The 17,524-nt window shown below is 38.9% G+C and overlaps 1 protein-coding gene across 1 annotated transcript; it reads right to left on the bottom strand.

The window, feature by feature from the left end:
* Positions 1 to 916: 916 nt before the first annotated feature.
* On the bottom strand, positions 917 to 5,384 carry MMP7 (matrix metallopeptidase 7). The gene is made up of 6 exons (XM_017815972.1): positions 5,014 to 5,384; positions 4,270 to 4,493; positions 4,017 to 4,165; positions 2,281 to 2,406; positions 1,589 to 1,750; positions 917 to 1,050 (listed from the first exon to the last, which is right to left on the bottom strand). Exons 1-6 carry the CDS (start codon positions 5,119 to 5,121, stop codon positions 1,028 to 1,030), a joined length of 792 nt encoding a protein of 263 aa, XP_017671461.1. The 5' UTR covers positions 5,122 to 5,384; the 3' UTR covers positions 917 to 1,027.
* Positions 5,385 to 17,524: the final 12,140 nt, after the last annotated feature.

The raw sequence follows: 17,524 nt of genomic DNA, 5'->3' as shown, positions 1-17,524 counted from the left end.
TAATTATTATTATTTTCCCTTCTTTTTCTCTGCTATTGAAGTGTCTTTATCTCAAGCTGCAGAAGTTATTTTTTTTCTGATTTCTCTCCTGCATCCTACTGAGGGGGGCAGGGATTGGGGGAGTAAGTAAGAAGCTGTGTGTGTTTACTCTTGGACACTTGGTGTGACACTGGGGGATGGTCCTGTGCAGGGATAGGAGTTGAACTCTATGATCCTTATGGGTCCCTTCCAACTTGACATATTTTGTGATATTCTGTGATATTCTGTGAACACAGGTTTATGCCTGTCTGTACTCATTTTTGTTTTCTGGAAATGTGGTGTTAATTTTTCACAGGAGAGAAGGAGAATTCCTGTTTGTTGTTTTGGTTTTTGTTTGGTTTTTTTTTTCTCCTTTTTAATTTCAAAATACCTAAGAGATGTTGGAATATCACAGAGGACAATGGGATTCCCAGTCCACTACTTCTCAAACCTGCTCCTCTGGCAAGCCAGGGAGAACATAAAGCTGAAAAGCTTTTCCCTTTGGGAAAGCATCCCAGGCCATACCGAAGGAATCACTGTGGAGACCTCCTTTATGTTAAGCCATATGGCAAGCACACTGTGATTCTGAGGAGGCAGCAGTATGTACTATGAAGTGCCAGGACATGCATGGGAACTGAAAGCAAGCCAGGAAGAGGGTTTGTTCTTACATCAATAAATGCACACAGGCCCTTTAGGTACTTATAAATCTATTCGGAAAGATATTTGTCTGACTGTCTATCATGCATGCAGGAGTTATTTAATCCCCCAGTGAAACGCCAGAAGAAAAATGAAAACATTTGAAAACAGAGTATACATGCTTGGGTTTTTTTTTAAACTTCTTTTTATTGTTAGGTGAAATTGCGTAAGGTACAAATAAATCAAAATAAAAATTCAGGGAGACAAAGTGCAGCCCAGGAGTTTACTGCCTTAATTAGCCAGAAGTTTTAAATTGTTTTGAAAGACCAAAACAGTGAGATGTGAATTCCTTGGCCTTTGCTAAGCATTTTCTTCAAGAGTTTGATGACTTTTTCCCTGTGGAAAACAAGGACAAAACATTGAGACTGTACTTGAAATTGACAATGCAGACAATGATGTTTTATTCTTGGTGTTCCTCTAGCATGCCCTGAGGAAGGTGGTGCCTAAAGAAAAGCAAAGCTGGCAAAGTTTGCCTTGTGGGGTCAATTCTAGTAATATTCCCCTTACTGCTGTGAAGTTTCTGCCTTCACTTAACTTGTTAAGTGGCACAGTATCTCTCATTTCCTGCCAGTAGCCCCACTCATTGAAATAGCTCATTTGCAGAGCAACCTCCACAGGATTTACTTGGTGATATGTAGGTGTGCAGAAGACAGTGTGCCCCACCACTGCACTGCTGCTCTGTCACCCCTGGGTTGCGTGGGGACACATTACAGAGGACACATAGTGGATGGAGTATGCAGGAATGTGTTTTTCTCAAGTTTGTTCCCCTTCTTTCTTTTTAGTAGTATGATGAGGCCCTTACAGTCAGGGAGAGTAGTTAAAACTGTACCCCAGTAGGTTTTATACTGAAAATCAAATCTCACAATGAATTTACCATATAACTTCTGAATTCCTCGCCTGTCGTCCGCTGGAAGTCTGAAGGTTGTTGGGTTCTGATATGAGTAGATAGGGTACATCAGAGCTCCACGGACGTTTGAATGAGCAAGTCCCAAAGAATGGCCAAACTCATGAGCAGCAACAAGGAACAAATTAACCTCTTCAGCACAGAAGCAGAGAAAAGTATGTTAAAGGTATGACATTTCTTTTTAGAATACTATGAATTGAAATAGCAGGAGAATTTGTATCTTTCGTTCATCTTGGAATGAAACCCCAGGGTTTTGATCCATTATTGCTGAACTTTCTTATGTAATCGTAATATTTTATAGAAACATTACTGATCCTTTGCATACATCTAGAGACTCTGACTCCCTTTCCAACTGTGCTTATAGTCAACCTTAATCCTACAAGCAGGTCAATTTACTTTTTCATGATTTATGTAGAAAACAGAGGCTCATAGTCCTTGTTTAACCTGTGAAAAGTGCTTTAAAATATGGACAGAGCAGGCATTATGTAGCTGCTAATCGTAATGAAGCACAACTACTTGGAAAGGTAGCTGAAAAGAACACAAATGTTGGCATTGAAGCTGTACATAAGTGTAAATAGTTATGGAAAACATTTCCTGTGTCTATGTTCTTCCAACATGTCCAATATTTGTCCTTCCCCTTCATGCACACATGTGGGCTTTACCTTGATTGATCTCTGACCATTTTTCGTCCTCATCAAAATGAACATCTCCACCAATCCCTTCTCCAGGTGCAAATGCATGGGCTAGTGTGTTACCTCTTCCATCAAAAGGATATCCATCACCATGCTCTGCATTTGAAAACAAATAAATGTCGTCATATGACATCAGGTATTATATTTAAATTCATCAAATTGAAGCATGTTGCTTGGTTTTGCTAGTTTTGTTGGTTACCCATCCTTAAAAAAAAATCCTACAATGGCAGCAAGGTTGTGAAAATGAGAAGCAAGGCTTAGGAAACGCTCTCCAAATTAATGACTTAAGTTCAAAACTTGTATTTGATGGTTCAGGCTGCTTCATGTTTCAGAAAGGGCTGAATTTTTTTTTTTTCTGAGCCTTTGTCAGAAGTGCGATTCTGAGGCAGGAATCAGGGATTATTTCAGAATAAATATTTAATGCTTGACAGCATTGCAAAGGCCTGAACATTTTCAATGTTGAAAAATGCTGGGCAACATTAGTTGTAGACATTCTCACTTGCACTGATTTTAGTGTGAGACAGTGATGTGGAATAGATAACTATGTTCCTAAGTTCATTTATCCCCAGCCTTGGGGTATGGTCTATTATCCACTTCTATCATAGTGTGGGTGGAATATTACTGTTTCCTGCTTTGAATGCAAGAGCTGTATAAGAGTTGTACCAAGTCTGAAAATTTCCTCCTACCTCACAGTAGTCTCTAACTCTATTGAGGAGTATTTGGGGACTCAAATGCCATTCTGTCCCCTTTCCCCAGGACCATGTGGAGGGACCTTGGGGCAGGGCTAACACAGGCAGAAGAAACCTAATCCTAGTGTGTGACAGTGGAATAAAACCCATTCCAGTTTGCAGGATCGCCTCCCACTTTGACTGTCACATTAAGTCACCTCTTTATGGCAACATAATATCCTTCCCATCAATGACATAGGAGCTTTGGACATTTTAGTGTTTATATGCAATCATCTGCTTGCCAGCCAAGGTGTCTGATCTTCATTTATAGTCAATGGAGCTCTAGTAAATATTGTCAATGGATCTAGAGAACAAGCCAGATAACCTTAAAGTAGGCATTTATTTTGTCTAAGCTGAGTCAGTTTAGGTTCCAGGCACAAGTTAAAGGTATGGCTAGCCTCATATAATATTCCAGATCACAAGCGAACTTCTGAAGTGACTTTACTGGTCATCCCTTTACCATGCTTTGTCTTGCACCTTGGTGCAACCTTGGAGTGTAAAGCAACCAGAAGATACTCTCTTTGACCAAACCTAATACACCTCGTCTGATGAAGGCTGTTTAATCCAGGGAACTATACTAGATCTAGACCAAAGTAAACCTTCCCTAACCTGCTGGAATCCAGCCTGTGGAGGCTGGATCTTTGGAACATGCTGGTTTGCTCCACAGAGCTCTTCCTGTTAGTTTGCGCTGTTTATCAAGGCAAACAGAGCCTTGAACATCTAAATTTAAATGCCTCTTTCTGGAGCTGAATTCTCCCTTTCATAGCTATGGCTCTGAAACAATTTTCTAATGATTTCATATGAGTAAAACTGAATCATGGCATACAAATTTGGTGACATGATAAATAGAAGATAAAATTTATGAAGACTTCAATATAATTACAAACTCTTTGTTCTTTCTTAAAACTATGGCTATAAAAATACATGCTTTGAGTCAAATATGGACCATTGTATTTTAAAAATGACAGGTATTCTCACCACGACGTGCAAATCCAATCTCAATGTCTGCACGGCCACTCTGTACTCTTTGGAAGTTCAGTGGAGTCACATCACTCCATACCATTAAAGCCTTTCTAATTGCATCATCCACTTTCCTTCTGGGTAGGTCAGGAGTATAATTGACAATCCTGGCAGCAAAAGGAAACAGATTAATGTCATTTAGGGTGTGAAGGAAACCCACATAGTTAAATACAAACAACCCTTTTCCTCATAAAACCTAAACATCACTAACTTGTAAGTCAAATGTGTTTTTTTCCATCTTGGAGTTCCAGGAAATGTTTGGTATTCTGCTATATCGGGCATTCCGCATCTGGGCAGATTCATTGTTTCTTCTGTTTCTGTATTTAATGTTCCAGTTACAGTCAGGTGGAAAAACCTCTGCATTTCTTTAATTCTGTCTTCTAAGGTTAAGCTTTTTGTTTTTGGAAAAAGTGGAAAGAATTTATCAAGATATACCTGGAAGAAGAGAAGGAAAATAAAAATTATTACATATAGCTGTGAAGTTTTGATAATTGCATTTTATATTTGGTTGAATTGTTTCATCATCCTACAGTCATGTATTTTTCCTTCCCATTTCAGTTCACCAAATTCTGTTCTCTCTGTAGTATAAATCAACATATATAAAAAGAATTGCAATAGCAATAAAGCATTGTAAGCAAGAAATCCTTTAAAGTAAACACAACTAACTGAACATTCAAATCTACAGCCTTCCAACACAGTCTACATAAAGTTTTTGAGATGTTTTAAAAATTACCTGCTCCCTTTTATTTACCAATAGCAACTTGGTCTGTTTTGTAAGCTGGACTTAGGATGTCTAAGCTAGTCAGCAAGTTTAAATTGCTCTTTTTCATCTCTGCAAAAACTGTTGTGGTAATGTAAAATAAGGACAATATAAACAGATAGGAAAGGAATGTAAACGCTGAATCAAAAATCAGATTATTCATCATGCAGTTACATTTTTCCCCTGATAACATACCTTTACTTTCTCAAGGTCTACGTTGCTCCATGGTTCTAGTTTCGTGTGTGCTGGAAAAGCAAGACTCTCAGGTAGGAGGATGGCAGCACAAAGTAGGAGGTACTGCATGGTGCCCGGCTTGGTAAGGAGCCTTGCTGCAGCAGAAAGGGTCTGACTTCTGTCTCCCAAGACCACAGCTAAAAATGCTTATATAGATCCTGATAGGTCCAAGCAGCAGTTACATATGTGACTCACTTTTCGGTGGTGTTGATGTAATGTCATCACTGTTCTAAGAAGTAAATGAAAGCACATTAAACAAATCTTTCCTGCAACTTCCCCATCGATGTCACGTCACAGGTAGCAGCCAGCTTTGTCTCTCGCTTTTCATATTATTCCAGTAGTGAAACCACAAAGTCACGGGGAAGTTATCTTTCTGTAACTTTATCGGTACAGTTACTGTGTAATCACTTCTTACTGAGCTTCTCCCATGTTCCTTATATGAAAAGGTATTTTGCAACAGCCCTTTGGCTGCCTGCCTGCATCAATTGGTGTAGAGGCACACGATATGTATGCGAGCACTATCTCAGTGAAACTGCTGCCATTACTACTGCCATTTCCTTAGTCCCATGCACAACACTGCCCAGTTCAGTAAACTTTAAGAGGTTTCTGCAGTTTTCACAGAAATCAGAATAGAGCTCTTTAAATGTGCCCTCTAGAAATAGGAGGGTATGAGACACCTTTGTCCCCTTCCTACCAAAGATGGCCTTTCAGAAGAGTCTCTTTACATTGGAGAACTAGATATAAAACGTAGCTTACAAGAATGGGTGAAAATTATCAGGGTAAAGAGAGGAGCTTACCCTAGCAAAGGTGGAGCTATCTTCTACCACCAACTGTACCAGTGCAATCTGACAGAGGTCCATGAAGCACTGCAGAGAAAACCAAAGGGGATCAGGGAAGCCACAATCTCTCTGACCCCTTTACCAGCAATGGTCTCATCTTCACTCCATTAAACTCCACTGGAGAGTTTTTGAGGCCTGGAAACACCAGTTCACAGGCTGGTTTGTGATTTTTATTTTAAGGTGTGCAGTTCTGTGATCATATTAGCTCTAATCTGAAAAGAAGAACCACATAAACAGGAAAAGATCATTACTATTTCTCACACTAGGACAGGTCATATGGGCATAGATGAACACGTATAGAGGAGTTTGTGAGTTACTATCTTATGATGTTCAATGTACTTCTGGCTGATGTGATGAGAAAGAATTTAACTTCAGAGAGAGATGATCTATACCAAAACACTGCTGAACTATGCAAGAGAGGAATGCAGTACACAGCTGTGTCTGAAATAGTTGATAAAGGAATGATGCTGCCACCTGATATTGAAAACAGCCCAGATATCCACATATTATCATTTCTGTACATTTTGGTAGGCTTACAGGAAAAATATCCATGTCAAAATTTTAAAACTTGATGAAAAAAAGCACCCTGTTTTATTACTGGGACCAGGTTCATCTTTTTCTTTTTCAACATCAGACTTAATGCCAGACTGTGGTAGTAAAGTTGGATCCGGACCAGGGTCTGGCTGCAAGTAGAGGAGGATGTGTTTAAACCACTTTGAACTCCATGACTCCAGTGTCTGGTACTGATTATTTCCTCATAGACACAAGAGGAAGGCTTCAGAGCTCCATTACAGTTGATGAACTGTTGAGCAAGTCCCATTTATCTTTAATTGGGCCATGGGCAAAACTGAAAAGGAGAGTTTAAACACAAGAGCTTGATGAAAAAGGACATGTACCATGTTCCATTTCATTTTCTGCTGGAAGCTTGTCAACTCTGATCTTTTTTTTTTTTTCCCCAAAAAGAGAGAAGATTTTGATGAACATTGGGATTGAACTGAAATAAAAAACTTTCAGTGAAAAGAAGTTTCAGTTCTTTGGGCTCAAAATCAGCAGGAATCAATCTAATTATAATAAGATCAATATAAAAAAGGAACAGATGCTGACTTTATTGCTTTGTCTTGATCTTGAATGACAAAAATTATTGTGGGTCAGGAAAGATAATTTCCTGCCCAAACAGCATAGTCATATGATTTTTATTCAGCAGAGAGCCTGTACATCTGTGGGATAACATGGCCAGTGTAGAGATAATTTGAGGAGGTCAGAAGAAACACTGTAAAAGACACTTAACAAGAGAAGTTGCTGTAGCTACATGGTGATGATAAAGTGTTCCATGGTCTAAAATTCTATTAAGAAGACTCACAATATTGCCACTGGAAAGTTTACACTGTGACATTTTCTGAGTAGAGTAACCCTACTTCGAACAAGGATGCTTCATGAAACTATGTCCTATGTGAAATTCATTGATGGGCACCAGGGCTTTTGAGTTCTAGAGAAAAATACATATATAAAAAGTAAGACCGGAGCCTCCTCTGGACGTGAGTGGGATGAAAAAGTGCAGTAGATCTAAATGATTCAGTGGTGAATGATTGCTCTATCTTGGTAATTTGGCTTGGATAGACAACTCAGCTGGATTCTGCCCAATCTGGATGCAGCCAACAGAGTTAACAAAAGTCAAGAGCTGCTCAAATATCTTCATGAATATTATGGGTCTATCTAGGATAGAATAAATTTATTCATATCAGTCTATATGGTGCCGCATTTGGATTTGTGGCTTAACCAGTTTTTGATAACACACCCATGCTTTGGGTATCAGTGAAAAGTGTTTGCACAATGTCAAGACTTTCTCAGTTCACACTCTGCTCTCACAGTGTATGGTAGAGACTGTGTGGCAAACGGGAACATCCAGCACAGTTAACCTGAATTCTCCAAGGGGATATTCCATATGATGTAATGTCCTACTCAACAACAAACCTGGTCTAGCAGAAGAAGAAGGTGGAGTGAGGGTTGTCTTCCAAGGCAATAATTTCCTGGAGGCTGGCTGGACATTAATCTGGGGAGCAGGTGGTGAGCCTGTGCATCCCTTCCCCCCACTTCCAACCCTTGCTTTTCACTTATTAAACTCTCTTCTGCACTTCATAATATCTCACCCATCCCCCCATGCATAAGAAGAAAGCGACTATGTGGGTGATTAGCATCAGAACTGGCTGTTGTTTACCCACTACAGTGGATATCAAGGAAAAAGAATGTCCAAAAATTCCTGAGAAATGTTTTGTTTAGGTGATTTGTGAACTATGTAATATAGTATGTGAAGTCCTACCAAACTGGATTGACCTGTTTTTCTATGGTATGCAGAACACATGATCAGTTTTGTTATTTGATTATTCATTTTGACTAATAAAAAATAAAATTCAAACATGGCAAATATTTTTGCAGAATAAAATGGTTTTTTCGCACTGCAGTTTCTGAAGCTAACTCCAGCAAGGCACAGTCTCATTCAGAACCTTCCTAGTGTTTTTCCACAAAATAACCCTTCATCCTTCTTCTTGTCTCATCTTTTCATGACACGGTCATGGTTGTTACAGGCCATTTTTCTTGTCAGAGGCCTTGACTGTAGAGGGAGGCACATCTCCACACCTTCTGCACTCAGTTTCCACAGATTCCATAGACTCTGAGGGTCTCTCTTCAGATAGGTACCTTACCATCTGTGATACTGGGCTGTGGATCACTTTTACAGGCTGTGTGATTGTAAAAACCTCCAGTCATCTCTGTCTGGGCATTGAGGTCCTGCCATGACCTCTCAGCAGTGCGTCAGCCTGTCCCCAGAGAGAGGCAAGCCAGTTCTTCCCTCCTGTTTGGCTGGATCCAGATGCATTGAGCTATTTATCAGAAAGATCTACTTCACATCCTACTGCTTTAGGGAAGGAAAGGCCTGAGGAAGGGATTAGATGTTCAGGTTTAGCACAAACAATGTGGTGACAACTAGCACATCTAATTCACTAATAATTAAGCAATCAAACTTAACACATCTCAACTTGTTGATTTACCATTTTCTCACAATGTCTAGAATTCCTTCACATTTAATGACTTTGTATTTACAACAGTTTAATTGGGACATAATGTGGGAAAAAGATGCAAATAAGTTTTTACCATAATACTCTTGAGCAATAAACAACAAGCGAAACAGCTTTCCTGTAAATGTTACCTACGTGTGTGAGTTCTAACACCCTTGATTCTTTAATTTGTCTGCTCCTTTGTTCAGTGATCCGACATCTGTCTTTCTTCCAGCTAACACACACATATGGATCTCTCAAAAATTTCTATATAATAATTGACTTTATTCAATTTAAATTGAAGTCATAGCTATAACCTTTAGTTGTACGCAGAGTTTCTGTCCTCAAGAAGCATATGTACAGGACATGAGGAAGGGAAGGGGACAGGAGGTCAGTCAGCTGCATTGCACTGCAGTGTGGGTCAAAATCTGACTGGGTAGGAAAAATGTCATAACTTCTTATAGTCAGCTTTCATTTGCAAATTCACTTTCTGTAGCTGACTGTCCACATCCATTTGTAAGCCTGTCATGACACTGTCTTTAAATGACTGAAACAAGATGTAATCTAAAGTAGTGCATACACCTTGTCTTGGCAAAATCATATAATTTCATCTAGGAAATCTTTAATTTAGTAGTTGGATTGAGATAAACTCAGACTCCCTGTAAACCTGCAGCAAATCTCTGCGATAAACTGCAGAATCCCACCTAAAACAGAGTGATCATACAGTGGTGTTGTAAGGGCAGGCAGAGTAGCTGTGACAGCACAGGAGGCATGCTGGACTTGATCTGTCCACACTGACTGTAACCCAAAAAAGGAGCAGTCGATGTCTGAAGCTCTTCCTGACTCATCCTGATGATCTGCACATATCCGTACATGCTGGGACAGCACAGTGAGTTTGGGCTTTGGTGATGATGGAGAGCAGGGTTTGAAAGACAGGATAGACACAGCATGACTTTACTTATGCTGAGCCTAATGGACTTGTATAGATCTTTGGAAAAAGTGCTGGGAATATAAATGACATTAACCAAAATTTTGTATTTCGCCTGATTTGTAAAATCCTACTTCTATAAAAAAATTAAACAGCCCTGAAATACCAGAGAATTGATACAAGACTTCATCGTAAACTGACATGCAGTAAAGTAATTTCAGAGGAATTACAGGCTGACCTCCAGGGTTTTAGGCTCTAGTACAGAAGGTGTGAGATTGAATTTGAATGTAGTCAACTCAAGACCAGTGCAGAAGCTTGATTTACCTCATATGTATTAGACAGAGCTGAGATTCAGCCAGGATGATTGCAAAAGACTAAAATCAGGTGGTGTTGGATCAAGATTTGGACTTGATGATCTCGGAGATCTTTTCCAACTTGGTTGACACTATGATTCTATGATTCTATGATATGTGAACGCATAGGTAAAAAAATTTTTACACCATTTTTCCCCCCTGGAAGTTGTCAAGTTTGATCATGTTGTTGTCTCTATTCAAATGATTTCTGATTCCCAGCACTGATTCGTGGCTGGAAGCTGTCTGCTGCTCAGACAAGTCCTCCAGGTGTGGGATGGTCCTCTTCTATTACTTTGTTTGACTTTCAGTATCTGAGTGTCACTTTGTTGGTGAACTCAGTTATACCACTGAGTTTTTCTTTCACCAAACATTTCCTTCCTTGAGCAGAGTTGAAGTCTCTGTTTCCCACAAAGCAAGTTACACTGAGTTTTCCAACATGGTAGATTTTGACTTTGTCATCATTAAAAAGCAACACAACCATTAAAAACTTCACAACCAAATAAGGACTGCTTGCACTTGTACGGTCAGGAGTGAGTCACGAAGAAGCCTTGCTAAATTTTGAACAGTTATTCACGTAGCTGCTCGCTAACCTGAATGGTTGCTTAACTAAACCCCATTTGGCTAACTCTTTAACCAAAGCCTATGTCTATATAAAGGAGTTAAGTGGCTGTGGAGGGCAAAACACCCAGTGCTGAGGCCTGGGCACCCATGTGGGAGGGGGATACTCCAGGTCTGGTCCAGCAGGCTGAGCATCCATCAGTGGAATGGTGTCCTTTTTGTCAGCACCATCTGAAAGAGACACAGTTGGCTCATGCCCAGCTGATCCTGGCGTGAATTCAAGTGCAATGAGTGCAGATAGGTAGAAGATTGTTTTTGGAAGCACACATCTGGTCTGGAGTGGAACAGTCCTCAAGGCACACTCACCACCCTGGTCCTTTAAAATCTACTTGACGTCATCATATTTTCTCCAGAGGCAATTGTCAGGTGACTATGGTTGATCATAGCTCAGGAACAATAGGCTTTTGTATATTTTAATCCTTCGTGATCCATTACACTAATGTGTAAGAACAGGCAATTGCACACTGAAGGAAGAATTGCTCCAGTCCTTTCACTGTGTCCCAAAAGTTTGCTGTGATTCAAGCTTGCATTTTTACATAATGCAAGTTTAAATTTTTATGGAAGGAGGAAACTAATCTACTTGTTTTTTGGTTTTGGTTTTGTTTTTGTTTGTTTGTTTGTTTGTTTGTTTTGGTTGGGGGTTTTTGTTTGTTTGTTTTTGTTTGGTTTGTTTTGTTTTGGTGTTTTGTTGTTGTTGTTTCTTTATTTATTTTGTTTTATTTTTTTTTTCTGCCCTACAAATAAACAGCAGCTTTGCTGTTTGCCCCAGCCTGCCATTACTCTGGCTTGCTCTGGAGGTAGTTATCAGTTATTGCTCTGCAGAGGGTAGAAGGAGTTCAACTCCATCACACTAGTAGCAGATCCATGACAAGGAGAAAAAAAAAGAAAAAAGTATGTTTTACACAGTTCCAATACAACTGTTTTTGTGTATTTTACAATTAGTTGAAATTCATCTCTTGTGTACAGTGAAACTAGCCCAAAGGATGTGCTCCCTGTCTAGGTCACAGTAGGGTATTAGCCCATGTTGGCTGTTGTACCTGCTGCACTGTGGATTATGGCAGCTTTCCAAATCCTGAGAAAAATAGTAGTCACTTCAACAGTGTGAATGTTTTTGTCAAGCAAGGGTGGATTTTTCTCCACTTAATATAGGCAATAGTGCCAGATGTTTAAAGAGCAATTGCATCATGCTCTTGGTGACATCAGTATTTGTAGAATTAATAGACTTAATTCCTTGCCTTATTATCATAGTTCCTTATGAAGAAATAAAAACTTCTTACTGTTCTAATTTACTCAGAAAGTCTGACCTAAACCACTGAGGGCAGTTACATTAATTGCAAGAGCATGTGAGCAGGAGTGGGATCTGGGGACTGTACCCTGGTTTGCCATATCTGTCCCCAGGCTTCATAAAACACCAAACCCACATGTGCCTGATCAAAAACTGCAACTGATCATAAAACAACTCTACAGCTACCCACCAAGCCAAATCTGTGGGCATTGTTTCACAAAAGACATGTTCACATGCTTGTAGTAGAGGTCTTTAGGATGCAAATTTGAATTAATATTTGATTAATTGTTTTTATGGTGATTGACAGTTTTCTTTGTTGGACCTGACGTATACCTGGCCTGTTCTAGAGCTTACAGCATCTTTTATACCTCGACAGAACTCGACTATGGTACAGTAAGACATTTCCCATGATTCTTTTATTTCTGTATATTATTTTATGAATTTATGTGGGCCTCATTTTTTGCAACTCTATCTTGTAATATGAACTTAAACTGAAGAGAAACATGGGAAATCAGAAAACGTGATTATTTACTACTTTTTTATAGAGTCCATTCACTCTAGCAGGCTGTTCACCCCGTGTAATTTCATAGTAGCATAATATTAACTTGCAAACTAAGTGTAATGGAAGATTGTAGAAAGCTGTTCTATCAATAGGGACTCTACATAAGGGTAAGTGAAATGGATAGAGACTAATGCTATGAATGGAACAAAGTGTGACATGAGTATACCTCAGGATGGCAATACACTTTTCATAGGGTGAATGAGCAGTAAATGAATACACTAAGCAGCTAGAAGAATATTATGCTTCTTGAACAGCAGGATTTTAACGGTTGGAAATACATAGAAGGAGAAATTGTTGAGAGAAAGGATCTGAATGTGCCTACATTTAATGGGAAAAGTTTTTTGGGGAAAAATTGTGTGGTAAATTGTGCAAAGAAAAATTTCTGAATGATGATTTTGCTTGAAACCAGTTTCTGCTTTAGGGATGCAACCTTGTGCAACTTTACTGACTTACTAATTGAACTGTGTGGAAGCCTTGCTTGCTTGAGCTATCATGGGATGTAATCATCCTTTCAGGGATCAGGAAGCTACTCCCACTTCCTCAGTGAAATGGGAAGGCAACTCACTTGAATATGAGTGTGCATCTTTTTCAGCAGTTTTCTAGCCACCATCACAGTACAACTTCTCTGTGGTTAGCTTACTTCATCTATACTAGGTATCTGTACACTGTTGCCACTAACATACTTTGAACATTACCGAAGAAGATAAAATTCAGTATTTTAAACACTAGAGTTTGGAAACAAAATCGAGTAGACATTTTTTAAGTTACTCATTTCATGTGAGGTACTAGAAACAGTGAAACCTTCAAGAATCCGCAGGTGCACATTAAATCAAACAGTGATAACACATTTAAGTTGGAAACTTATCATTTGACCGCCAAGACCCAGTGAAACAGTGCAGTTTAAAAAGGAATTGAAATCACGTGCTGAGGTTGCAGTTAAATGTTGTACAGGATGAGTAACTAGTTAATAGTTGATCACAAGTTGAATGGGAGTAAAGGAAACTGTTTTGCTCTTTTGAAAAAGACAAACATTATCCCGGAAGTGAAACAAATTAAATCATTGTTCTGCCCCAACACGAGCTGAAATGTCCCTGACGAGAGTTTCGCGTGCAGTTTTGTGCACCATGCATCTAGAAAGGTGAGGACCAACTGAAGGGGGCAGAGAGGTGAGCCACAGGAATGCTACTTTAATCATAACTTCTGTGGAAAGGATTGAGACAATGGGCTTGCTAGTTCTAGAGAAGAGAGGGTTGAAGAAAGACATGATACCACTCTACAGCTATGTGGGTCATAGTGGGAAAGGAAAAGGAAGTGTCTGCTATGAAGAGATTTGACTCAGAAGGTAGGACAAATGCTCTAACACCAAGATAGTTGAGGTTGCTGCAGATTGCTTGGTGAGGCTTCAGAATCTCCTTTACAGCAAACTTTTAAGAATAGCAGGCCAAAACACATCATTCTTTTATCTACCACTGTCCTTGGAGAACTGGAGCTGCATTCCATGTGCCAGCTGGGTTTTAGGATGACAGAAGCAGGATAACCAGAATTCCAGTGTCTGAGTTTTAGATCTCATTTAGGAAACGAGTGATTTTTCAGGCACTGTCTTGTTTAATCAAATATGCTTCATTTCCTTGCAGTACAACAGGTGCTAGTATAGTGAAAGATCTTGTGTAAAGTACATGTGTGCTCAAAGTTGCATGCAAAGGAGTACTCAGTATTCAGATCAACAGCTGCATGTCCTTTCATGCCTCTGGACACTAACATCCAGGAAAGACTTTTTCCTATTTTAATTTTTTGCTTGTTCTTGAGAGTCAGGAAAAAAGGCAAATGAAATCTAGAAAAAAACCCCTTTTTTGAATTTTATTTGCTTATAGTTCCTATGAACTATGTGTAAGACTATGAACATTATTGAGATTAAGAAAATAACAGGTGTGCTGGACCATGGCTAGCACTGATTTTCTGGACCACAGACCAATATGATGGCAATGTAAATGGCTGAACAACGTCTGCTTTTCATTTTCTGTGTTCTGTAGGAATGGTTGCAGCATGTGAGTGGCCTCAGCAGTCTCTGCTTGTCATTTTATGACTCTACAGACATTGTAAAATAACAATGATTTTGTTTCAAGCACAGCAGAAGTAATTTACAGGAGGTATTGATAGCTGACTGATGGAGTCCTTTAGAGTATTCTGTAAACTGAAGTGTACATGTAAAAAACATATTACACTTCCACCTTGTCTTTTTGGTCAACATTACATTTGCCAAACAACTCCTCTTTCAAAGCCTGCATTTTCCTCCAGTTCCAGAGAAAACTTATTGTATTTCTTTGAAGTACTTTGTGAATTTCATCAGAACAATGAAAATCTGTATATCTACTTTTGCTTCAGAGAAATGGATCAAAATCTCGTGGAAACAGCTGATTCAGATAAGCACTCTGTAACTATTCCCATGCTATTACTTATTTGAAAATCACTGAAGGGATCTTAATATAATTTTTTTTTACCTCTGTATAAAACTAAATAGACTCTTTAGTCTGTATTCTTCATTCACAGATTGCCAGGAATGTTCCTGCAGTGTAAGGACAGTCCTCAAGTGCTGGGTGGCTTGCTGAGAGGATTGATTCACAGATAGCCTGCAAAGTCAGTTCCCAGAGGTGTGAAAAACCTTGAAACAGGGATGAAAACCTGCTGACAAAACACTGATTTACCTTAAAAATAAAAAAAGAATAGGCCAAAGTTCACACACTGTTTTGTAAGCCTGAGGCAATTGGACCAAATGCAGAATAGGGATTTATTATATTAGATTTAGCCTGTAGAGCTGACTCACTGCTTATCAACAGTTTATTGAACTATCTCTTCCCAACAATATATAGTAAATATTTTGAAGGGGAGGTAGAAGGAATAGAAGGAAGTAATATTGTAAAGAGGACTGTGAACTTAATCAAAAGGTTTTCAGTAAGGTCATTGTGCAAGTAATTGTACCAACAGGATTTTTTTTTCTTTGTTGGAGCAAAAAGAACTGTATATAAATTATTAATTCTTTTGCATTCTGGATTTTTGTTCAATATGTTACATGTGTACCAAAATATTTGGATTTGTTCCAGAATGTTATGCAGTGAAAGGTGCTCTTCTTGAGCTAATTTTCCAGAGGACATGTAAGTTTTTCTCACCAAACAAGAGTACTGTTATGATTCTTTTTTTTTCTAAGTGAGAACTAATACTCTTAAAAGGATACTCACATATTTCATTTGCCTATAATTATGATATTCCCTCCAGGCCTCAGCAAATTATTCATCCAATTTTAGGCTAGAATAAATGCTATTATGCTATGATGTATTAGAGGGGAGAAGAAAAGTTCAGCCATACACATAGAGAACATTTCAGAGCAACTTCCCATACAAGGCTGTATCCTGCCCAAGGGCAGAAGAGAAAGGGTAGAATTCCTCTGAGCTGAAAAATTTCTATATTGTAAAGATGTCCAAGAAAATGGTCAAATTCATGAGCTATCCTAACTCCCTGAGCAGATCATATCCAAACAAAAGAAAAAAATACACTAGGCTTAATATCAGATTTGGAAGTATAGTTAAGGTTTCATAAGAAACATGTTTTGACATGAGAATAATTTTTGCATTCTGTGATACATTGTAATAAACCAAACACATGGAACTTAGGATTTTCAGACCAGAAGGTACAGTTGTGACAATCTATTTTTAATTTCTTCATAGCACGAAGAAAAGAGTTTATTTAACTTTTGTCCTTGGATTCTGTTATGCTTGTGACTCCAGTTCCCAAGGACACTGGCCCTGCAGTAATTTTCTTGGGGAAAGTTGAATTTGACCTGAAATCATGAACATATATTTAAAAGGGTTTGACAGAAGAATATGTTTCAGATGCAGCAGCACTATGGATGGGGAGCTGAGAGGGGTTAATGAATGACAGTTGCTGAGAATATGTGCAATAACCCTAAACCTTCCATACAGGTAAACCTGTTCCCCACCTGAGCAAGGAAATAGAGCAAACAGTAAAAACTCTTTCTAAAAGTGTTCTTTTAAACTGATTGCTCTTCAGCCTTTTGGCATGAATCAAAATACAAGATCCTTGGTGGGAAACCCCCACTTTTGGCTGAAGGTCAATGTGAACCTGCCTGCTGAGTGGCAGGATAGTTAACTACTGCACACAAGTGGTTTGGGATTTCCACAGTTCCTGGTTTGTCACTTCATCATTCTGTACAGGACCCAAAGCTCAAGGAAACCATCATAAAGATTTCACCAGTAGATGACTGAGCTTGTGGGATGTAGTCTGTTGTCTAAAGTTCCTCTTCATCTCAATGAGTATCATCATCTTCTGTATCCTCTCCTTCACATCCTTATACATGTATACTAGCAGAAGAGGAAATCCATCAAATGGAAAAAACGTCCTCTTGTAGCAAAATGCATATTAGATTTTAGTTGGCAGTTCCTGTACTCAGGTAAACAGTTCAACCAGAAACTATTTAATTTGAACCCTTAGATTTTTCTTCTCTGTTAATTTGACTTTCTTTTAAATCCCCTATATGTGCTAAGACTGAAACAAGTTGTCCTTCCTCAGCAGTGCTTGTATGAGAAGGTGACACGGCAGGAAGATTCTCATCCCTTCTCTTAGAGGAAAACTCTCAAAATGTCTTTTGGACAGCTGATTTACAAAAAAACCCCAAACAAACAAAACCCAGACCGAAACAAAACAAAAAACCCAATCCCCCCCAAACCCCCAAACAACCAAACAGAAAATACAAACCACCAATATGGGAAAATCAAACACCTTTAGAAACTGTTATTTTTATATTGGTGTCTTCACTTTGCAGTTA

The sequence above is a fragment of the Lepidothrix coronata genome, unplaced genomic scaffold (genome assembly GCF_001604755.1).
Source record: "Lepidothrix coronata isolate B3197 unplaced genomic scaffold, Lepidothrix_coronata-1.0 Scaffold53, whole genome shotgun sequence".
Taxonomy (NCBI): Eukaryota; Metazoa; Chordata; class Aves; order Passeriformes; family Pipridae; genus Lepidothrix; species Lepidothrix coronata.
This window is presented reverse-complemented; position numbering and strand designations above follow the sequence as displayed.